This window comes from Apostichopus japonicus, chromosome 14 (genome assembly GCF_037975245.1).
Source record: "Apostichopus japonicus isolate 1M-3 chromosome 14, ASM3797524v1, whole genome shotgun sequence".
Taxonomy (NCBI): Eukaryota; Metazoa; Echinodermata; class Holothuroidea; order Aspidochirotida; family Stichopodidae; genus Apostichopus; species Apostichopus japonicus.
The window spans coordinates 23753582-23778790 of NC_092574.1; the positions used below are offsets into that span (position 1 = coordinate 23753582).

General features: G+C 38.7%; 2 protein-coding genes across 8 annotated transcripts in view; both read right to left on the reverse strand.

The window, feature by feature from the left end:
• The window catches only part of LOC139979624 (sodium- and chloride-dependent glycine transporter 1-like), a 40886-nt gene extending 29390 nt beyond the window's left edge, over window positions 1-11496 (reverse strand). Inside the window, exon 1 of one of the 2 annotated variants that reach the window (XM_071990604.1) lies at window positions 11361-11496. Coding sequence is in view for 1 of the 2 variants with exons in the window: in XM_071990601.1 (XP_071846702.1) it covers window positions 8375-8399 (25 nt within the window). In the remaining variant the exon portion in view is untranslated. Of the gene's footprint in view, window positions 1-8374; window positions 8588-11360 lie in introns of those variants that run through there. The other variant, XM_071990601.1, reaches the window with a different exon arrangement.
• Window positions 11497-14830: 3334 nt separating this feature from the next.
• Window positions 14831-25209, reverse strand: part of LOC139979625 (sodium- and chloride-dependent glycine transporter 1-like) — a 55605-nt gene continuing 45226 nt past the window's right edge. For all 6 annotated transcript variants that reach the window (XM_071990606.1, XM_071990605.1, XM_071990607.1 and 3 more), the window contains 7 exons: window positions 24812-24936; window positions 23073-23185; window positions 22460-22600; window positions 21535-21634; window positions 21062-21162; window positions 20005-20175; window positions 14831-17949 (listed from right to left, as the gene is read on the reverse strand). In XM_071990606.1, coding sequence (XP_071846707.1) covers window positions 17815-17949; window positions 20005-20175; window positions 21062-21162; window positions 21535-21634; window positions 22460-22600; window positions 23073-23185; window positions 24812-24936 — 886 coding nt within the window. In that variant the 3' untranslated portion in view covers window positions 14831-17814. The remainder of the gene's footprint in view (window positions 17950-20004; window positions 20176-21061; window positions 21163-21534; window positions 21635-22459; window positions 22601-23072; window positions 23186-24811; window positions 24937-25209) is intronic.

Here is a 25209-nt window from a genome sequence, read left to right on the forward strand (position 1 = left end):
TTAATGCGTTGTGTCCTTGGGCAAGGCACTTCATGTCCACTGCTTCTCTTCACCCAGGTGTATAAATGGACGAGGTAACTTGTACATATAGTTGTGTGCGCCGGTTCATGGCTGCACCCTATGGGAAGTCCCCGAGGACACGTGGACGTGGTGCACTGTGGTGCCCCAGGGGAGGTCGATTGAATTGTGTACATTTTGGTGTGTGCCCATGGGTGTGACAAGTTACCAATGACCAGGGGGGTGGGGGGGGTAAGTTGTAAAGTCGTGCGAGGAGGCTTTAGCCTCATACAAGACTTAACCTTCAACTTTAACCTCCTTTATTTTTAAAGATTATTTGTTGACTGACGTCACACAGCTTTTTACACGGTCTGCAATTCAACATACAAATAGCACTTCGGTTTCGATTAAATTGGAACAACAGTAAAAAGACAACTGGACTGCGTGTTGACCCTTGAGCTGGGACGGCGGGAAATACATTGCAAACAGTGGACACTTAAATCATAGAAAATTGTAATTATCATAAAATTAATAACTAATTGTATAAGTCTATATATTCCACTTTTCTAGAACTATGCATTTCCGAGAAATATATTTCTCAAACTGTGAAAAATAATTACTCTGCTTTCTGGGCATTGATCTGCTACCACATCACAGGTTCATCATTCTCTCATGTCCATTGTTTATTTGTTCTGTACTGTTGGGCCTTGTTCTTCTATTCGGTTCAATAAGATTCTGTCCAATGTCCAACCATTGAGCCTATTGTTTTGGTGGTTCGCCAATGTTTAGCCCATGAACTTGCCCTCATAAATTAACGTGACAACACAATCGGATTTCCGGAGGCTTTTAATGACTTTGAACGTATGGGCTCAGTTGTTATACCTTTGTCCGACCATCATGAGCGGAGAGAATGATGGAAATTCCCCAAGATTCCTGAGGGATTACGAGATGAGAAATGTCTGATCTCCCGCCAGGCAGCGACACCGTCTCACATGTCAAACATCCATCAACGGTAAGAGGGTTTTGATACCCCCGTTCACATCATTTTGTGAATGAAAAAAATGTAGCTGGGTCTGCGTCATGCATGGCACACTGTTTCACCAACATTCCCCACTGTGAGTGGATAACATAAGTAGTATTTTTTCCATGGAGAATGGAATAACATTGAGGGAAGGTCTGTATATGTTAATTGTGCCAAGACTAATGTCTTGCACATGAAGTTGGAACACATGCCGTTTCTGCAGGAGTATCATCGAATCGTGTTTCAATTTGGCGGAATGGATGAATTACACTTTGAAAATCTCGCGTGCACAGATGCAATATACTATAGCAGCTCCATGATACTACGTTGCAGTGGTATCTCCCTGTATAAAGTATAAGCGCCAGCCAGGCTAGACTGAAATTTGACTGAGTTTGGCCAACTCTGGTGGTAGTTTTTAACAACTCCCTGATCAAAATACAGAGGAATGCATGATACGAAACCAGCAAATCACGAACGATGTATAGCACGTAAACACACGTGAGATGTGAAGTTCTGAAAATTTGCAATGTCACGGCTCTTTGTACCCGTCCATGATCATCCATGGTTTAATGGTCATCAGTATTGGCCCAAAATATGCTAGAACTACCACCTTCAATGTGACCCGCAACCCTTCCCGCCCCCCCCCCACACTCTGATACATTCAATTGTCTAATTTCACACTCTTCGATGTCTGGAAGTAACTTGGAGGTGTAGAACAAGTACTTTGGTCAAATTCTACCAATTCTTACCCTGTTAAAAATTAGGGGCAAATACTGGTTATGCTCTCAGATATGCTAAAAGGGCAAGAAAATGGTCATCCATGCTCATACATTAACAAGTACTTTACTACCACTGTGATCTGTCTCTTTGAATACTCCTCAATGTCTGGCAATATTTCTGAGGACCCGAGCCTGTAGCAAAGGAATATTGATTCCCTCTGTTGCGAGTGCTTAAAATTGGCACCAATACCTATGACCTGTAAAACCTCCAAAGACACCTCCTGTAATGTCACCAGTGTGAGGAAGGATATGGTTTAATCATCTGAACGTGGGAAACGTATCCCTTTAAAACATTTGCATATACGTCATCCTCGCCATGCCGCAGATATATCAACACACAAGGGTATCGGCATTAAAAGCTTTACGTACGTATGTACCACATTCATGCTTCGAACAAAAACACCCGAGGATATTCAGGTTTGTCTGCAATGGAAAAATGTGCGGTATGAATGCCATACAAGTCACAACGAACAAAAAGACAATAATAATAGTACATTGCACGAATGACTCAATTAAGCGATAAAAGAAATTTCAAGTCCATGTCATAATGCTATTGTCAAGTACGGATAGCACATACCAGTACCTGAATTGAGTCATGCTGGTTTCGGATAACTACGACAATTTGCTTGTAAATAAATTAGCGCTTCGTGCGATAACGTGAAAAAATGGTATTGTTTATCAAACTTCAATTCTTTTGAAACACATTGTTTTGAGTTTTAGTATAGAGGGCGGTGTGCATTTTTCATGTGTTTGAAGATAAAACAAATGGTATTGATTATTATCAAACTTCAGTTTTTTTGGTAACACAAAAATACACCAATATGCAAATGAGCTTCTTTCAAATTCGTCTGCCAATTTCTGGTACTGTTATATACCAGAGCTATACGGATCGTTAATCAAGAATAAGATAACAACTGATTAAACTAACACACCATAAGAGGCTTCTTCTCACCAAAATGAACCCCCTTTTTTTTTGTCAATTATGCAAAGTCACCTTTCATGCTATATATTCGATCCTAGAGATGTCGTCGCCTTGACTCTCTCTCTCGTATTAAAGTACGCTATTTATCACATTTTGAAAATGCAATTGAACCTTGACACAGTAGAGCTATATAAACATATAAACCACACTATTATTGAATAATATGCTTTAATAATACCGAAAAAATGAAGAAACTCGGCGCTTATTTTAATTAAAGCCATTTTCTCCGGCTGATATGTCGTGATTTTACGCAAGGTATATTCACTGGGAGGCTTGCAGCGAAAGTGGTCCAAAATGAACCGAATGGTTAAGTCGTTTTATTTTGCTTCAAATGGGCATCACCGTAACGGAAAAGAAGCGGCTTATAGCCATTTAATATTCACTTAAACTTCGAGAGTCTCAGGATATTTGAAAATTTCTAATTTCCGGGGACTCGGCATTTGGAAATATCAACAGAAACTTTTCATCAAAAGAAAGAAAAAAACTTCATCTGGTTAAAGTTAACTTAAAACCGACCCCGTCCACTTTAATGACGATCACTCAATGTGCAATTTAGTTATGTTGTTTGTCGGCTTGTTAATATACTAGTATACATTTATCGAATTAATTTGCAAACAAAATATCAAACATCTCTCAACTAAGGGTAAAAAAATATTGGACGGAAGAATGGATGTTATTCGAAGGTATATAAATGTCTTTACAAAATGGCGACAGACATTATGCCAACCATGCATGGTATATTTGGAAGTGTTTATGCATTCATTGTGAGGAAAATTCAAATAACACATGTTGACATTCCGTTTGCCCGATCACCAGAAGTTCTTTAAAGTGTTCAAGTATATAGAGGAAACGTATATACCATATACAATATTGGGTTTTTCTTGTTATTTTCAAACCAACAGATCTATGTATAGTTTACATTCCCCCAACACGTGATTGCGTTTGATTGAAATATTAGTCTTCTGTACTACGTTTTAGTTGGACATTTCATTTGGGAAAATTGTATTAGCTAACATAACCTCTGACGAAAATTGAATACAGTAAACAACTTAGTGAATTCGTTACGACCTTGTTTGTATTGATATGCTGACTGTATACTACTGTAAGTCACGTGCAACAGCTACAGTTTATAGGTATCATAAACTAGTCAAATGTTATCAAGTTATAAAATATGTATATCTGACAAATGAGTCCGATGGCAAACAGCTCCAGCTGGCGAAAGATCTGGTTTTTACGAGGTTTTCCTTCCTTCCTGGTGGCAAGGCTGCATCTGGAGTTTCGTACTATGCATGTGACCTTGTTAAAAGTAATTCACGAACTTGGTCTCTAAGGTCAAGATATTAATAAACAAAACAAAAACAGAAGCCACTACCTTATTATGTGATATCATCCATCAAACTAAGTAACATATTAATTTTTATTAATTAATTACTTCAATGGTCGCTATTTTCAAAGCGTTTGACTGGAATGTATACCCTCTGATATTGCATTGTATGTTATAATAATAATGATAATAATCAACAGTTATTTTTACCACGCTGAGGCGACAACAAATGTGGGAGAAACCCGCAAGGGCTTTTGGATTAAAACGTACACGTCGTTGTCGGGTGGCTTCCAATTCAACATTTTAACTCAAATTTGGAATCTTTTCAATTTAGAAAGTCATTACAGATGGCGAAAACCGTAGATTGCTCTTGGGTGAAAACCCACCTTACTACATGACCCGGCCGGGTTTTGAACCCGGAACCTCCCGATTGCTAAGCCTCATTGCTTCAAATGCCACCGCATTTATCCACTCGGCCACAGCAACGGTATAAGCACCGGTATACACCGGCCACAGCACCGGTATATTGAATAACATCAGAGACGTTTCCAAAGAGTGATTTCGGATGAACATAACGGAACGCACTAAACTTTCCTTTTCCTTTCGAGTGTAAATATTCTTAATTTGTAATTGGAAAATGGTGAACGATGAAGTTATTTTATTATAACGTTTTTAGCCTATAGACTACTGAATTTTTCATGCATTCTGAGCATCGCATTCGAGCAGGGGTTCCCTAACTGGGGTGCATGAACCCCCATGGGGTGCGTGAGTCCATCCCAGGGGGTTCGTGAGACGTTTCTGAAAGACAAAACTAGAGTACTTTTTGTTGAACTAAAATCTAATATATCACATAATTTAGTAATGTACAAAAGTCGACAAACTCTGCAATATTACACTATGAACTTGATCTTTAACGAAGCACTGTTATACGTATTATAGTATAATAATGACTCAGATCGTGTCTCGAAAAGTTAAGGGTTCGTGGACAACTCTGACATCCACAGGGGGTTCGTGGTGGGGGGGGGGATAAAGTTAGGGAAACCCTGCATTGGAGGGTTGGAGGTCAACTGGGTCGCTGGGCCTATACATTTTTGCGGACCGCTGGTCTCACATTCTACTGCCAAATTTCCGTCAAGTAAAACGAATGCAATACTTTCAGGATGAAACACTTGGGAAAATATTATTTTCAATTTCAAATTTATTTCTTATGTTTGTAAAAGAAAAAAGAAGGAAAACAGTGAATAAGGGGCAATAGATTTTGTCAATTCTTATAAAACCGTTACACCAAGGTTGTGTAACGTGTTTTATATTATCTGTTTTTCCGTGGGCACTTATTGACTAGATTGACTCTTCTTACTATACGCTGGCGTATTGACTATATATATGCCTACATCAATCACCATTGGCCATAGTGTTACTGGCTGGTTTTATATCGAGGAAAACATGAAACAGGAAAAGAATCTGAGATTTTACTAAAGTTGCAAGTATTGGAACTCGCAATACCAACGTACGTATAGTGCCGAACAGAAGGTTAATTACGCTATCGGCCATTGTATGCTCTCCATATATTAAAGCACCTGCCCGCGGATCAAACAGTTCAGTCAATTGTCTAATTCTAGGCTATACAGGCATATTTCTTGGCTCGCAAGCAACACTATTGATGGTATTTACGAACCATCATCATATATAGACAAGCTGTTCATACTGCTCATTCCGTCCCTATAATACAATTTTTTTGTCCCCGGGAATACAAGTATTAAAATATAGCATATGATACAACAAGATGTGCTTAGTATCTAAGATTACAATCTCGTAAATGGGATGACATCTTTCATAAAACACCACTTTTATTACATTTTATAACTTGAATGCCGAAAAGGTTTACTTCTAAGAGAGCAAGTCCTGAAAAGGGTATAAGTTAAAGTAAAGGGTATAAGAAAAGGGAGCCTCGTACGTACGGTACCCTTTTTGAAATTATCATATCACATTTCCTCTACAGGGTGGACTTTAGCAGTTACGTATTCCTCGTATAGAAGGATCTGTTGACGATCATGTAACGACCCCTTTAACGATAAATTTGGTTTCAAATCTACTTCTGTAATCAGGGGCAAAATGATGACAGATCACTTAAGAAGTACACACGCACTATCTCAACCTTTGAACCTGATTATTCAAGGAGATTAAACCTACTTTATCTGGCCTTGTATATATTTACCAATTAAGCACTTTATCTCAATCAAGTTATCCATCCAACGTCGCATTGTTCTCCTGATGTATGATGTTTACAGTATATATCGAACATGACGGCCGAGGTTTCAAGAGAAAATCGCTGCATCACCATGTGAAACGTTGGATAATTTGAAACAATTATATAGTATCTTTGAAACTGCCATCAAATTGTAACCCAACTTATCTCACATTATGCAATTACAGGAATTTTTATAGCAATCATTGCACAGTGAATAAGTGATTCGGAAATCGAATGTAGCACATTGCGATATGTACATGAGAAAATTGCTACACAAATTCAAAGACTAAGATATGCCATGCACGGACTGCATGGGGCCCTGGGCCCTATCGTTTTTAGTATTTTATGAGAAACAAATTTCACAAACCTCAAACCTGCATGTATACACAAAATGTGAACCCGTAATTAAGCCCTGGTTGCAGTCTCCTCGAATTTCATTCTAGAGTAGTTGTTATAACTTTATCGAATTATAGTGAAAAAAAATAGCAATAACCGAACGAATTTTACATTTGGGCTTTCCGAATCCAAACGAAATGTGTCAAAAGTCGCAGATGACAGAGAATTAGCCCCCACCCCCCCCCACATCCCCACTCCAAAAACTCCCCTTCTTCAAAGAGTCCGTCCATATATATATGTACTGTAGATGTTTTTAAACGTTAACTCAGTTGTTGATAATATACAGCTCAAAATTGATGACTGTACCATACAAGTTCTTGTTCGCTTTGCTTCGAATAAAGCTAATAACATTTTTTTCCACTTACGTCGATTGCATGGTATATATGTAATATCTGTCGGAACTATATATGAGCACCATTGCGTACCTTTTGCTAGTGTCACACAAAACATTTGGATTTAGTCCCGCGATTGTAAATCGGAAAGAAAAACGATCTGTTGCCCTGAGCACTTTTCACCTCATAACAGGTTCAGATTTTGTTATATGGTAACCGTAGCTGTATTGAGTTACACGCGCCTTGCGTGGTTTAGCCGCCAGGCCACTACTTCCCTAAAGCAATACTTTGTAGGTCCAGCGCCATAAAAACAAACGCTTAGCCTTAAACCTACAAATATTCCATTCAATCTACCAAACGCTGTAGTTGAATGTAGTTAATCAGATATAGGCCTACCCACGGCATATATACTAAGGTCTTTGTCGGCTTAGGTCACTATTCTTATGCAGCTGCCAAGATTGATCTACACTTAGGTATCGTAGTACCGTATTACATTACTACTTATTTACTACTATATTAGGCTATGTCTGCTAGTACTAATGTCATAGCCAACGTTAACGTATGCACATTAATGATTATGACACTATATACTACTCTCTGCAGCTAGGCCTGATACTGTGATAGTGATACTAGCTGCTACGCCTAGCCTTGACTCAGTATAATTACTAGGCTACGACTAGCCTTGACTCAGTCATTACTGCCACTTTAATACATGTATATCACTTCCCTATCAAGAAGAGTATCAAGCATTTTCAAAAGTGTGATCGTTCACCAAAAAGAGGAAAATGAAAACGGAAATACTGAAAAGCAAAAGACATTAACAGATGGCATTAGACCATAATGCATCCAGTAAGTGCAACATTGAAGTACATGCGCTGACATTCTGGTTACTGAATTATCGAGGTCTTTCAAGACTCCGCCTACTAACGTAACGAAAAACACAGTATGCCTAGGTTCACCATGGTTGACAGCGACTACCCTAAAGTTGTAGTGAATACCTGTGTTTTATTTACCATTTGCATAACTTTAGAACATTCCCAACTTTCAGCGGAAATCAGATAAGACTGTTAGGAATTTAGAGACCGCAAGCTATGAAAACTAACTGCCATTAAATTAAGGCACGCTAAATGAAAAAGATTCTCAACTTAGTTATACAATATCTCCTAACGTAGCACTACAGAACAATGTAGGCATAACGTGAAGTTGAAATGATCCACGGAAATAACGTTTGACCATGCAGCATACATCAATATTTAGCCAATACAAACAAATACACAGCACAATAAGAAACTTACCACAATGTTCCTTTTTCTCTTCCATGATTGAATGAATAAATTTGGTTTACTTTTTCTGCCTCTGTTCGTTGAGTGTTTACACACAGTATGCTAGAAGTTGGGAAACATGTAGCTATAATAAACCTCGTGCTATGTTATCTACGGAAGCCTTAGTATTCCCCCAAGATTATAGACGGTCTCTGATGTAGCATATGTAGTTGATGGTAACGTTTACAGTCTGGTAGGCCTACTGTAATCTCCTCAAATTATAAAAAAAATGCACGAGGCTTAAAGTCTCTTAATCTTAGGTTTCAGAGATATCGTTCTTCAAGATCTTATACAATAGTGCTATTGGCTGTATGCTTAAGCAAACTTTGTGTTAAGTTGTGACCCTTCATACAGATAGAAGTTCAACCATTCATTTAATATGATGATTGTTCAAGTGAATTTCTATGGTTAAAAGTAACCTCATTTTACCTTCGCTATGACCTCACCATATCGCGGTTAGATGCATTATGCATATCTTAGTCAGTTACAATCTTTTGTAAATTATTGTGATTTAAATTTTCGTGAACTGGAATGTTTCTAAGAGTAAGACTAAAGAAATGCTAATTGGCTTCCGTCAGAACACCATTTCCCCACCACCTGTCACTATCAAGGGGACAGAAATCCTGCCAAACATATTATTCGGTTATATATGGGAAAGGGGAGGGGGCTTGGAGGTGTTCATTTGAAGCTTATATACGTTTTGTACCAAAAGCAAACTTTTGGCAAGCAAGTGTGATATTATGAAGGCAAAAGTTAAACAAACAAAAAACAAAAAAATATTATAAAATAAAAAGGTTTGCTTTTCTTCAAACTATCAATTTTTTTTTTTTTTTTTTTAAAAGTGATAAGACCATGAACACGCTCGTGATCACATGTATTGTATATGATTTACAATCATCATTGTTAAAGTTAGAACAGAACCGAATAAAAGATCGACACAATACAGTGAAAGATAAAGGGGGAAAATCATTTTTGCTTTCGATGATAATCGTAACCTTTGTAGTCATATGCAGGCGGTTGAAAGTGTGTGTTTGTGTGCCAGTACGTGTGTCTGTACGTATGTTACGCCTTGCTTGTAAACACGATATCTCAAGAAGGGAAGCTTGGACCAATCTCATATTTGGGGTGTACCGTAGTACCATATTGAGTAGAAGAAGCCTATTGTTTTTTGTAGAGGTCAAATGTCATTTGGAGTCACCAGAGTTCAAATTGTGGAAACCTTGTATTATAATCTACCGTATTTCCCACCGATCAGCCTATTAAATAACACGTGCGTTACGCCTCATAAGAATAGGAGAGGCTGTTGGTAATTGGAAATTAGCTTAAGGTCATCCGTAGAGTAGAATCTAGAAGTTGACCAAATCTCCGTTGACTTAAGTGTGCCGCTAAATGAATACGTCGCTGCATACATGCCTGTGTAATAAACGTAAAGTTTGTATATAACGTTGCTATTGGAATGGACGATATCATTGTGAATCATTGGTATTATATCTTTGCTTCCTTTGTTGAAGTATTCCTCTATTTCGAGATTCAGTGCCCAAGAACAACTTCAGGTTTGGATGTAGTAACGTTGGGGAAATGACCAGGCGCCGTTTACGAAAATTAACTGTCACCTAGTAAGATGTTTTAGAGCTGGGGTGGGCAACCTACGGCCCGCCAGTGATTTTCTCAGTGATGTCTCAAGAAAAAGAAATAAAAATCAATCTATTTTACATCATCACAAAAAACGAGCTAGCTGCTTAGAATTATGCACTAATGATGCTGTCAGTTCGGCCTATTATCCCAATTACTTCAACGGTACTGTATTGACATTATGCTTTTTTTAATACAGATTAAACACACACACCTATTGCTTGAAAATCCTCGGAATCAAAGGTTTAAAAACAACAGCAGGTCGTTGGTTAGGTGCGGCCCAGTCAAATTTTCACATCTTATATCTGGCCCATTCATTCAAAAAGGTTGCCCACCCCATGCAAAATTTAGAGACAAACCGGACGCAACATCTTGGGGACCAGGGGGTAAAAGTCGACCGGCGCCTATACTTAATGTACGGCTTGTATGTGTACCACATTGAGTAGAAGAACTTGAAGAAGCCTGTTGTCTTTGGTAGAGATCAATCCGTAGGCTGAATACAAGAAAAGCTAGTTTCCATCTCAGTCATCGGCTGCCAATGTGAATATTGTTTGTCATATCTCAAGCCTTTTTGCTGTAGTACTTAGGTTGAAGTATGTTGTTCATTCTGGCCATACGCTACAGCCTAGTGTGTCACATTCATATATTATTATTATTATTCATGTAGCATCATCGAAACCGCACCGCAGTTTGCTTTTTGATTTGTTATGTTGATATACGTCACATTGCGTCAATATTATGCATTTATTGCATATATATTTATTGCGTATCTATAAAATCGCATTTAGGAATTAAATGTGTAAACAGATGACTAAGTTCCTTTCAGGGAGCGCACAGTACTACGTGTCCGTGCAGCTAGTGGATATTCTTACTCCAGACTTAGCATGATATTGCAACTTAACTTAACATGGGCGGAATAATTTTGCCATGTTCGTTAACTGGTAATGAAAAGTTTTCAGACGCATCAAAGCCTACACTATAGTAAAATTAGAGAAAGGGGGGGGGGGGGGGTGAGGTATACAGTGATAACAAATTGATATCAAATCACACGTAACCAACTAACTCTGGTATCTGTGTTAAACAAATGTATACCGCTGTTTCGATGCCTTACTGGGTAACATTGTATTGACCTACCCTGATGGCGGGTTACTGCCGGATCCCAATGACGTGAGAAAATTTATAATGTTCTAACTCGAAAAGAAACAAATTGAAATATCAATTGTCTTTGCCCTAGTTGAATCCCGGGATGTAATTTTCTTTCAAGGGGTGTGGGTGTGTGTGGGGGTGGGGAGGGGTGGGTGGGGGAGAAAAAGTGGACTTAACACACCTTGACACGGTTTCCTTTACACATGGTCTCATCTGTACAGACGCCGAGTTCGTATTTCAAATAACATTTGCCCTCACTCCTTTACGATTTCTTCACCAGAACAAAGGACTTGCAGAAGGTAAGGAAGCCGCAAATACTTTAAAAACAATCACATAATCCGAGAATGGTGATTTATTGATATAGGCTAACCTTTTGGTGGCTCTTTCAATTATATAGCTTTGTTCACATTGTATGAAGACAATAACTGCCCATTTTATGAAATAAGCACTAAGAGAAGAGTATATTATGGCATGCATTCTATCCTATTCGCATTAGATTTAAAGGTATTTTGCGAAATAAGACTGAAATACTTTGAAAGAAAAATCATCGAAACAACCTTATTCACTCTCTCAAGCCGACAGTCCCCTGAGATATACAGACCCGGCGCTACACCGTACTGTGAACTTCAACATGTGACAACTAATTGCAGCCTTTTACTGACACCAGAGTCACTCTTCCAGTACATATCCACCTTGGGACTTGTGGTGTATTAAACAATTCATTCGCCCGTCATGGCTATATCAATCTTGTTGTGTTTATAAAAAGTTAAACCACAATATCTAGCCTTTGAACTTATGTCATGTTAATATATGTTCCTATCATTCTCACCACAGCCTTGTCGTGTCACCCGGCCTCAGTATCATAAGCGCCATACCAGAGTGTGTGCAATGGTTAAATCGGATACCTTGGTATATGCTGTAGTAGTATAGTATTGACTCACTCCCAACGTTTACTGTTTATATCATTAAGTGACCGATTTACCGATATATGACTAATTGGCCCCATCCTTCAATTTATAGGCCTACTGCAAAGTTAAGAACATGCAGTATGATGACATCATTATATGCTAATCAGATGCAAATACAAGAACACCATCGAGGAATAACAAAACGTTCCAACTTACTTCACGGAAAAGCGGTAGTTCCATCTTATCCCTTCTTTCTTCCAGACTTTACCTAACCTCACCTAGACCTCATGTAGATGACCCGGCCCTTCTTGTCATTCCGGTGTTGTTGCAACTGTGAATTCTGTTGTAGCGTTGAGTAAAGAGAGTGGTAACCTTCCTTTTAAAATAAAGATAAAATAGTGTAAACTATAGGAGAAAAAAAAAGAAGAGAAATCATCCAGATCATAATTTTCAAAAGTCGAACATCCATTCCCAAGCTGACCACCCCACCCCGGCCCTTTTCACCCATATGCTACATTGAAACCAGGGTGACCATGTATCATGTTGACATTACGTATATTGTCCCTGGAAACTGAGCAGACACTGGCAGAGTATACCTTGCATGTCCCCGTTTTACATGTATGATCGTGACCAAAAGGCTGATATAGCATAACATGCTCAAAGTTTACACTACGAAATACGGTACATGAGCCACTGATACAGGGGATGACCCTGCCGTTTGATCTTTTGTTCATAAATCAAATATTTTACACCTGCAAAAAAAGGTCCTTCACAATACGATTAATTGACCTTTAGTGAAATTTTAATCAACTAAAAAGTTCCAACTATAGAAAGAAGTACATTAAAGCGAAATGTCGGCTGACAGTATGGTAACTATGGCCACAAGGAAACACTAAGTATGGAAGGCCGGGAATGCCACGATTATCTATCATACAAGTAACTATGGATGGCCAACCAACAAATAATCATCACGCTTCACATGAGAAGTCTATGACACATGTATGCGGAAACCATGTATAATGACCAAGAACTGTAAAGGATCATGTTTCTGCATGTGTTTTTTCCATCCATATGGCACGCCGTTTGTACAACACTAATGTTGCCGTCGCGGAAACTTAGGTTACCGGCGCGGATACTTAGGTTGCCGTCGCAGTAACTAAGGTTGCCGTCGCGGTAACTAAGGTTGCCGTAGAGAGAACGTAGGTTACCGTCGCGGATACTGAGCTGGTTGCCGTCGCGGTAACTAAGGTTGCCGTCGCGAAAACTAAGATTGTCGTCGCGGTAACTAAGGTTGCCGTCGCGGGAACTAAGGTTGCCATCGCGGGAACTAAGGTTGCCGTCGAGGTAACTAAGGTGGCCGTCGCGGTAACTAAGGTGGCCGTCGCGGTAACTAATGTTGCCGTCGCGGTAACTAAGGTTGCCGTCGCGGAAAGTTAGGTTAACGTCGCAGAAACTTAGGTTGACGTCGAGGAAACGTCCGTAGGAATTTCAGTCCGCTATACCCAATTTCATTCCGTCGCGAGAACTTCCGCCGCATATGTGAGAAGTGACCTGACCTGTGGCGGTGGGCGCTGTCCTACTCCTACCAATCACATTACAGTATAGGCTAATACCTGGCATGTGTATTAACCACAAAAGTTAATACATAGAAGCCATATCGCACCTGTTGACAACAATACGCTTTGCAGCTATATTTGAAGGTCGATCGTGCCATATTGGTACACCCAAAACAATGACTCGCGCAAAGGGTGCCTGCGTTATAGTAACGAGGTTTCGACCGACGAAATTGGTTACATCCTTCGAGTAAATTATTCTCCAGTCTGTTTTCGACAGTTTGGGTAGGCTTATATGTTTCCCCCTTAGTCTGATAGAAGAATGATGACTGGCACAATGAATATCAACGCATACTGGATGGCTGACATGTTTACCAGTCATTACGGTCACGATACTGTCAATTTTCCATACCATAGCCATATCGTTTCTCAGACTTGTGGCTAAGATGTGTTGTATCTGCTGTGTTCACTGAGACTTTCCTTTAAAAGGAAAAGGTACTCTAACCGTACAATTTCTTCAAGTGACAACCCAACCCCCCAACCCCTCCCTCCCTCCCCATTATTGCTTCGCCAACGTCTCAGTTTGGCTAGTAACATTGGAAACCATTTTGGGTTATTTTGGCCTACTTAGTCATCTAACATTCACACATAGTCGCATAATGCTCCGTGATCTATTAAAGATTTATTATCACAACTAGCGAATATTTACCCATTAAGTCCACCAAAGAAATGTTGTGTTTACCTCTAATTTAATGTACCTTTTTTTTTTTCGTATGCGAACATGTGAATTTTCTGGTACGATCTTGGGAAATAACGTATCAGTGTAGATTTTCGGTAATACCGTATCCGTTTCTTCAAAGGTGGGGAGAGAGGGTTCAGTCTGGGCGGGGGCACTAAACAAAAGGCAGTGACTTCAGGAAGCAAACGCAAAACTGACCTCAAAACTGCCCAACAATAGAACATCTGTGCATTCTGGCTGCACGTCACTTCTTGAATTGGAATCTTTTTCAACAAACGGGCACTTTGTAATTACAGTTGTCCTCATTCTGAAAAAAGGGGCATTACTTTTTCGTTTTTATTACCACCCTCCCCCTCCCCCGCTGCCCTTTACTCAAGTGACCGCCCGGCAAGGAATACTGTGAAGATATAGCTATATTATATGATACAAGAAATAACACACACGATTGAAGTCAATTTGAATGATTTATTCATACCCTGAAATTACTACAGTAAAAGAAAACTTTATACAAAGCAGCAAGTTGTGTAATTAGCCCTAAGAAAGGTTATGCACATGAGCTGTACTTCAAACTGTTGTCACCCTCATAGCTCTCTTCGCCGTAGGTAGTAGCCTATACAAAATATGTCAGCAAAAGACCTAGGTTTGGTCAGAATTATCGGCAAGTTTTCATACCTTACAAAAGTACAGTGTGGGCAGGGATGAGGAGAAGTGGGGTTAATGTGGGGGGGGGGGTGTGAGGGAAGGGCGGGAGAGCGACGCCCAACATTAACGAGTAATGAAATCATTGTTATTAGTTTTTATCACCGAACAGGAAAAGTTTTATCACTAGAATAGTGAGATAAATTGTTTTGAGGCTAAAAGTACGTTTTTAAGATGCATGTCGAAACGTAGACTGAAACGCTGTGCAAACTACCCCTTACTGTAAAATACAAAAACACTAAAGATAAGGTGGTGGGCTTTATTCGATTACGAAATATGCCTTCGGTAAAGTTATTGGTTGGGAACAGAGCTACATGGCTCTGGCACAACGAAGGATCTGGGGGCGCTGTTTATATAAGAATATGAATAAAGTTACCACAGTTGAAGAAATGCATAAATTTTTATCTTAAAACTATATACTACAATCTTTTATCAACAACAATTCTAAAAACTGTACATTGATTATGAACTATATGAATTCCTTAAAATAAGCAGATATCTTTCGGTAGCAAACATAAAAGTAATTTTAATGAGTAGGAAACGCTCAAGAAAGCAAAATGGCGTTTCACGTATTTCTTTGAATATATTAAGAATGAAGCTCTCTGACGTTTTCTGCTTCGGATGTCGCGATTGCAAGGTGATTTTCATATTTAACCGTCATGTAAATGCGATAGGGGTTTTATACCCAATCTGGCGCATCGCTTACCTATATAGTATTGGCCTACAATCCTTCCCAGCTCCCAAAATCAAGATATCATGCTTTCAAGTAAGTTGTCACATACAAACACACACAGAACACACACATTATACACCCTATCATGATTGTTTATGATTAAGCCAACCAGAAGGCCAAGAGTCTTTGCGATTGCTTGCCATATACGATAGTTTAGCACTTTTGTTTACAAGGTTTTCAGACTTTAACCACTCAACGTCCAATTTATGAACTCACCCAGGAGTACAAGCAATCGTCACTAAAGGTGTTATTTAGCGCAGAAATTATTTCTTATCAGACTCGTACAAGAACTCTGACAAATTTAAACTGTACTCGATCTCTCATAGAATCTTGTCTTTCATTGAATCAGATGATCTTACTCATGCGGGAAATAGCCTATATTTACAAATGCAAAACTATTCGTGCTCGTAGTTTATGGAGCTATGCACTCGTTCTCTAACACATAGAGCATACCATCACCATCGCAAAGACTCTTGTTACCATCGGAACGGAATCAATGATGTTTTGTACCCTGCATATTGATTGAAGAATATTTAAATAAAAAAACTTTATATGTGAATATTAATGTCACCCGAAATTATCGAAATGAAAGTTGTACGATACAATATCATTTTGATAGTAGAAATGTTTTTTTTGTTTTTGTTTTTTTTTGCCTGTTAAAATTCATTGCATAATTTTTTATACCCCATAAGAAATAGACCTCAATACTTACAATAAAAACGATATAAAAAGAAAAACCCAGAGAAATTCCGGGGAGCCTGTACTGGCTATATACAAATGTTGAAACACACATATTCACCCTGCTATTAGCTTGTAAAGTATATATAAAATATTGAATGTAGTTCATTTTCATATTAATTTCAACCTTTATAAGGTCAAGTGAGAGCCCTGTTTGACCAATTGACATGATTTTGTAACGAAACATGCACAGTTTTGCAGTAGCATGAAGCCTTTCAAGTTCAACTCCTTACAGAATACAAATTATCTACAACTTTCTCATTTCTAAGCCTCTAAAAATTAATATTGCTCCTGGCAATCACAGCCAGGTTTGGAAAATTTCCTTATTGTTAATACCATTCTATACACTGTCCTCCCCTTATTATACTTCAAAGCATTCGTACTAACAGTATACATCTGATTTGATTAAAACATGCTATTCATACTGCTGATACTGTCAGTACGAGTGCTTTCAAGCAGGACATGCAAATGCAGTATAGCAAAAACTGTCCTAACTTGGTGAAGACACATTTATGCAAATAGCAGAAGAGTTTCGCTCCATTTTGCCATTGATTTATTTTGGGGTTTTATTTTGGTTATTGGACTTCGATGTGACTGTAATTAATGAAACAATCATAATTATATGACGTAATTTGTTTTATCTCGTCATTGTTTTTATCGACGACAAAAGGTTTTGGTTGAGTTGTTAGAATTCATAAAAGAATTGATAAAACAATGGAGCAATATATAGATATTAAGGATATTTCAGGATATTTATAACTATACGATTTAGTTGCAAAGCAAGTTTGCATTTAGTAGATTAAAGTTTAGGAACTTCATTTTTGCAGAGGTTTTTGAATAAAGAGTTACATGGAATGATTTGTCCGGGTCGCCGTTGTGATATACACAACTTTCAGCGAATAAAGCGAAATGCTTTGGACAATTATTTTCAAGAATTACAATCGAGTTTTAAGGTTTCTGTGTTCAGCCTTCTTCAGCGAAAGCCCTTTCAGGAAAAAGATGTATCCCTCCTGATCCATTTTCTACTAAACTAAACTAAAATAAACTAAAACTACTTGTCCTAAACTAATACTGCTTGATTGCCAAAACAACTGGATAGCTGTTACAACAGCGAATTGATTAGATCAAGCGTTCAGTCGAAAATTAATTCATTAATTAATTACTGGATTGAAATAGAAAAACATCATGACAATTCTAACTAAATGCTTTGAGCAAGTAATGAACAATATTTACACACACAAAAACAAGGCAACTTTTGAGAAACTTCAGACTTTGGTGTCAGTGTCCCCAGGTATGCTTTTCGCCCCTCGACCTGGAAGGGGTCTGTAACCAGCTTCGATCCGATGAGCATTGTGACTAGGACCCCACTCTGGAGCAGGCTTGGACGCAGCAATGATCCGCTGAAAAGTCAAAAGAGAAATATGTAACTGTTTTATCTTTCTTTTCCGTTCCTTTTATTCTCATTCTCATTTTCATTTTTTTTTGGGGGGGGGGGCAAATCTAGAAGACTGATATATTCTCACAAGATCAAGGAACTTGATGTAGAAATCAGAGCAAAATGTTATTACTGTTAAGCAAATTCGTTGGCGTAACAAATTTTGAGGACGAGGCGCACAGCAGTGTGGGGGAGACCCTTTAGCACTAGCTCTCGTGACGTTAACTCCTATCTACATTGCAAGGTCCATACTGACTTACTACATAAATATGTGTCAATACAGGAATCAGTGCGCATGCGCTAAGAGAGACTCGTCTTTTGTCTTTACCGCATATCGTGCACTAAAAGGTGTGCGTTACTCCTCATTGGTTATTTCTGAAATTTCCCCCTATCAATTAGGGGTTTGGATGGATGAAACGTGGTGCCCCTTCCACACATGTTTTAGGATGTGCCAACTTTGGAAACAAAGCTAATCACAAGATATATTAACTGGCTGTCATATGACAACCCACCGTTTCCAGTATATACCGCCAGTCTTATATCACAGAATTAACCGACGATACGGACGGCAAGTTGCCCTCGGTGCCACCACGACTTGCCATAATAAACTTCGAAATTCATTCGTTAGCGACCATAACAAACTGTCACTCTCCATTCAGTCATTTGCTGTGGAGACCATTATATCGATCTCGATTAAGGCTAAACAAAATTGTCCATCGTTCCAAGCGATATTTCGGCCAGAAAATCATCAATTAAATAGTTGCGATCGATCCGTTTTTACTTACTTACGAGTTCGTCAAGTATCTATTTAGTTATTCATTTCTTGTTCTTTTTTGGAATTAAAAGTAAATGCTTGTCAACCTTTTCAAAAACCTTAAATGGAAATTTCACAACCCGGAAGAAGTGAACGTCGGACAAAGAAGGGGAAATCCCTCGCATCCCTCACTCGCACTGACACTATCTCTTTCTGTTGCTTCCTGTTTCTGGCTCTTTGATACGATTAATAAACAGTTTCTAAACGACTGTTTATTATTGTATTGCGCGTGCGCGCTGCAATATTGGCAATACTGGCCGAGTGAACGATACCTAACTGACTGGACGTTGAAACTTATAAAGTTTTATATAGTCTCTGTACACATACAGTAGCTGCGTCGCCAACTTATTCTGAGCCTGTCACGGCGCTCACGAGCGCCCTCACTACGTAGGTAACTACATGATTATACTCACTGTCCCTGGTGTGTTGTCCGCCCAAAACATAACACCATGAGCAACCGCAAAGTTTTTTTCATAATACTGCAAGCACTCCACGCGCATTACAATACTGCCTATTTGCAGAAAAATGCAGTTCTATAGTTTCCTTTGTCTCAAATCAAAGTGTTGCCTAACAATTTCTGAAATTGTTTCTTTTGCTGGTTGACCCTTAATTACCATCAAGCAGTACAGGACGCGAAAGCTCTTTCTCCATTCTTCCATGTGTATACTGGTTCCGTTTCGCTTGGAACAGTATCGTATACCAGGACCTCTTTGAACCAACATACCCCGTAGAAGAGCAAGTACCGTGGGGAAGGTGAAATATTCTATACGGCAACTTGATCTATGTTTTCTTGTTTTGTAACAATATACTCTCAAGGATTTCAAGGATGGTCAAGAAAAGAAATCAACGGAAATTCTACCTACATTTTTCAAAGGTTTGTTCGTTTATTTCAAAAAGTTTTGAAGAGAACCAGGACTCGTTACATTGGTTTGAAGATGGGTACGAAGTGAAGGGGAGGGGGGGTGGAGGGAGGGAGGAGGGGATCAGTAGGTTGGTGGGTGGATGGATGGAAGTGATTGTAGACTGGGTTTGGCGAGACCAAAAGAGGCGGTATCATAGTTTAGTGATGCCGTGACAATCTGGTGCGTTAATGTATTTCCACTAGTCAATTCTACTCACACTGAATCATCTCCGATTATTTAAGTTTCAGAAAATCAACTTTTTCAAAAATTTAAGGAAACGGAATCATAAGACTGATTCGCTCACCTCCTTTATAGTGCCCGTCTGTAAATAGATTACGTTGTAGATGGCGTAGCATATTATACAAAGTATACTCGTAAAGGTGAGGAACCATCCGATCGCCTGGGCCCAAGGCGGGTATGAATAATCACCGAGGGAGGCGGGTGTGTAGTCCACAAACGTATAAATAAGGACCACCTTGAAGAAGAAGAAGAAGAAAGAACGAAAATTCAGCTCGGTGGGTGAGAAATTAACCCGTACTCTCTCTGATGTGTATTATTGCAAAACAGGAGCCATCATTTCCCACTTTCTTGCAATGACTTGAGTCAAACGAAAACAATGTTAATAATTTGTAGCATTACGTAAATAGAGTAGTCTATAAAGTCTGTTAATGTCTATTATTAAATATACATACATATGAATCATTTAGTAGTAAATAAATATATGCTACTGAACGATTCGGGGGAAAATTGTTACTGCCAGCAAATAATTCATTTCAAGCCTTTATGGACGCAAGCAAGAAAAAAAAATCTTTTGGGTTGCATCCACACCGGTGTTGAGTACACATCCATCACAACGAGTACACACTGATCCACCACGGTGTTGAGTACACATCCACCACAACGAGTACACACTGATCCACCATGGTGTTGAGTACACATCCATCACAACGAGTACACACTGATCCACCACGGTGTTGAGTACACATCCACCACAACGAGTACACACTGATCCACCATGGTGTTGAGTACACATTCATCACAACGAGTGCACACTGATCCACCACGGTGTTGAGTACACATCCACCACAACGAGTACACACTGATCCACCATGGTGTTGAGTACACATCCATCACGGTGTTGAGTACACATCAACCACCGTGTTGAGTACACATTCATCATCCAACACCGTGTTGAGTACACATTCATCATCCAACACCGTGTTGAGTACACATTCATCATCCAACACCGTGTTGAGTACACATTCATCAGAGAATAAACATCCAGTAACGGTGATAAGTATACACACTGACTAACAGAGAGTACACATATGAATGATACCACCACAGAGTACTATACTCACCACGATTAAGAGTGGAGCAATAACCAACCAGCAAACGAACCAAAAGTTATTCGGATAAAATCCTAACATATGCCTCAAATCTTGCCTGAATTTTCTGTAACCTAAAATAGAAGAGAGAAAAAGAAGTAAAATCATTTTATCAGCTACTAATATCCGTCGAGCATTCTTTATGCTAAGACGTAGTGTACAAACATTTACTGAAAATACATACAGTAAAACAGACAATAAAGCAGAGTTTACAAAATTAAGCAAAAATATTCACATTGAGATATGAGAGTGCGTTAATAGGGTAGATGTGGGTAAGCATAAGTCTTGAATAGATTCATGGTAGTACACACTGTTAAAGACGTCCCGTTTAACGTTAAACCCGTCCAAATGATTTCAAAATCGGTAAAAAAAAAAAATTTATAAAATAGACACAGAACATATCTTTCCTTAAATTAGGAAAACAATAAACTTTAATTTAAACATACCATACACGTGACAGATAACGACAATTTCAATGAGTCCTAATATAATTGGAGAAAATCCTGCAGAATACCAGTCCAATAACTGCTCGACGTATATTCCACCCTAGAAAGGAGAGAGAAAAAAAAATAATACCGATAAACAATCTTTCAAATGAAACTTGCGAAAAGTTATTTTATTCTGAAAAAAAGTTTTAGGAACAAAACGTTGCACCAACATAATCAATCGCTAGTTTCCTCTTCCATCTTGTTATTGTTACCCCAACCCCTCCCTTTTTTAAATATTTATTTATTTATTGGGTAATTAAAATTGAGACACCCTGGTGGGGCCTGACTGTGCGGAAAGGTGAAAAGGAAGGGTGAAAGAGGGATGAGATAGATGATTTGGATACAAAGAATGATCAAATATGACAACTAATGCTTTTATAACTGTATAAGGGCACTGCAATGAACTTCTATAGTCCAACAAGCTATATAGAAATGACCATATACTGTTTTCAGTACCTTAGCCTCTCTACACTGTAAAGCAAAATAGCTCCCTCTAAACACTGCGGCGACCCATAGTATACTCGATTGGATACTTAATCTTTATTGATGACACGTGATGACGTGTCGCTCGAAAGATGAAGATAGGTACGATCTTTAAAAATCACAGAGAGACAATTTGAAATAAAAATAGTCGCTTTTATTTCATTTCTCATCGACGACAGCGGAAAATGGCCAAGTAAATTAAGGAAAGTATAGCTTTCAAATTATAATAACAGTTTGTTCGAAGCGATGAGTTTTACCGCGGCAGTTTAGCTCGCCGGTCCGTAAATGTGGGACATTAACTACATTGTTGGGAGGTGCAGGTTGAGCTATAAGATTTAAGGGAAAATCTATATCATAATAAAGTTACAAATCACTTTTGTTGGTTTTTGTATATTCTCACCTCAAAGCAGAGCGGTAACCCGATGACTGCCATAGACGCACACGTGCCTAATATGATGAAGAACCTTTTCTTTTGGACCCAAGGAGCAATCTCTGATAATTCATCTACGATGGCTGTGATAACAGTCTCCAATGTAACGAACTGTTTGGAAATAAGCAATCAAGAAAATTGATCAAAACATAGTTCATACCGTACCTGATTTTTGTTTCAAGGAAAAAGTTTCTTTCGGTCTCTAAATTTAGAAATGATGACATGTAATATTGCTGACCAGACTCTATAGATAAGAAAATGCCAGATATATCTTGATATAGATAGATCCTAATTCTCGTTGGTAACTTAATATTCATGTATAGATATGTAAAATCGAAAAGAAATCATAATATACACATGCGTGTCTGTTAAACATTTCATTCAAATAAATTACAGAGGGATACTAACAAACCTTTTTCACAAACAAAATTAAATTATTATTAGCACAACCTTGTGTACATACCTCATTATAGACCTAATCTAAAAATCTACATATGCCTCATAACCTAGATAATCTTCACGGAGAATGAGGAGGATATTGAGATTAATTTGTTACAGATCACTGATCTGATGATCATCTTACCTGGCTGTCTAATCCGAGGGTGAACAGCATAAAAAAGAATATAACTGACCATAACTGAGGCAGTGGTAGTCTAGATAAAGCCTCTGGATAGGCTATGAAAGTTAATCCTGGACCTAAAACAAAACGAAAAAAAAAGGATCTTCTTCACACAAATGTAAGATTTTATGTTTGCATGAAATAAGCATATCATATAGATCGAAATTGTCTCTCCTTATTATCACAACAAATAGGTGACATCTCAAGCTAAAATCCGACAGAAACTCCATTTCCACGAACGAACTAAAAGAATGACATTTCCTTGGCATATTGCCGAATATAGATATTTTGGGAGGTGGAGGGGGGGGGGGAGTAGGTAATTGGGGGAGTAGGTAATTGGGTGCGTGGGTGTAGATGGAAAGATATCTGTTCATTGTTATTGCACATTAATTTTATATACAAATAAGGAATAACAATAAGACAACAAAAAAATTACAGAAATCGTTAAGTCTGTAGGCTCAGTCATCCCGGCATATCCTTAGCGGGTGTCGATAAATGCACTGGAGTATTTATTAAAGCAGGCCTCAGTTGGTTTCCATTATAACGATTTCTGTCATACAAAGAACGATACATTGCATGTATAGTCTTAGCCACTTAGCATTGAGTGTAACAGGCGCTAATTTATCATTCCTTAAGAAAAAGTGTAGGCCTTATGTGATAAATCGGCGCTTTAGATCAATCAGTCCAAACCAGGGGGATAGGAAGCTTCCAAAAAGTGGGGGGGGGGGGGGACCAACACCACAGGGGCACTTTCTCATTCCACAACCACCACTATAGTTATGCTATAAACCGATACACACCGGCCATATTACTTACATATATATGATGTGTAAGTATGCTATCAATACTATTATGATGCGCTGCATCATTGATTTTTAATTTATTGAGATTGTTTATTGCTACAAAAAGATATGGGATATCATTTTAAAACTAGCATGTACAGACTAAAAATAAATAATTAAAATAAAATAGTAAAATTAAAAAAAGGCTTAAGATATCCAAAAGACAGTTCTTCATCAAAGGGGCACATTTTATTTGCCAGTAGGGCACATTTGCTATTTTGTAAAAAAGTGAGGGGGAACGTGTCCCCAGTGCCCCCCCCCCCCGGCTCCTACCCCCTGGTCCAAACCAAACACTAAGAACAACAACAAGTTTATCTCGTGGATGGGAAGTGCACTGAGGGGAATTTATGGTTTAAAAAAAAACTGTTGTAGTAAAGTGTTTAGAGGGTTTGTTCCACATTCATTATCATCCAAAATGAAGGCCTCACCAGGAACCAGATTATCGTGACCTCTTTACAAATTCAGTATCGTTTTGTCAAGCGGCGCAGTCTTCCGTGGATTTTGTGTTTCTGGTTTGTCAATTGTGGTTTTGATTAACTTCGTTCTCCATACCTGCACTGCAGTGATAATGAATTGGGTGCCTGCGCGTCCCTCTAGTATTCGTCGTGGTCGGATGCTGAGAGGTACACTCTCGACATGAAACGTGTACTTTACCAGCACGGACAACGTCTTCAACTTCTAAACCGGTATCGTGCGCCATGAAACCGAGAACAGCAAACGCAACAAAACCCGCCATGACACTATAGTCAATGCTCCGAGAGGATGGGGTTTCAAATGAGCATCTGTCGTCTTCCTAAACTCTTGTGAATTACATAAACTAAACAGATCGAAAGGCGACGTGGACATGCCACGTGTACTTACCAGCACGGACAACGTCTTCAATAGCTAAACCGGTATCGTGCGCCATGAAACCGAGGACAGAAAACACAACAAAACCCGCCATGACACTTGTCAATGCTCCGAGACTCACCAGAATCATACAGTCCCTGAAAACGGGAAAAATGGATATTTTACGATACCGATCGAATTATAGCCTAGCCTCATGATATCATGATATCAGGAGCATCATATCATGAAATGATAACGGTTATTGTCAATAGGCCAAAAAAAAACAAAAAAAATCGGGATTATGTTATCATAATAAAATGAAAGAACATTACTGCAGCGCGTTACACAGTATACACCATTTAAACTATAGCCCGATATACAACACATATGTAGAATTCTTAAACCTTCAAAGTCTTTGCTTGAAAAGAAAC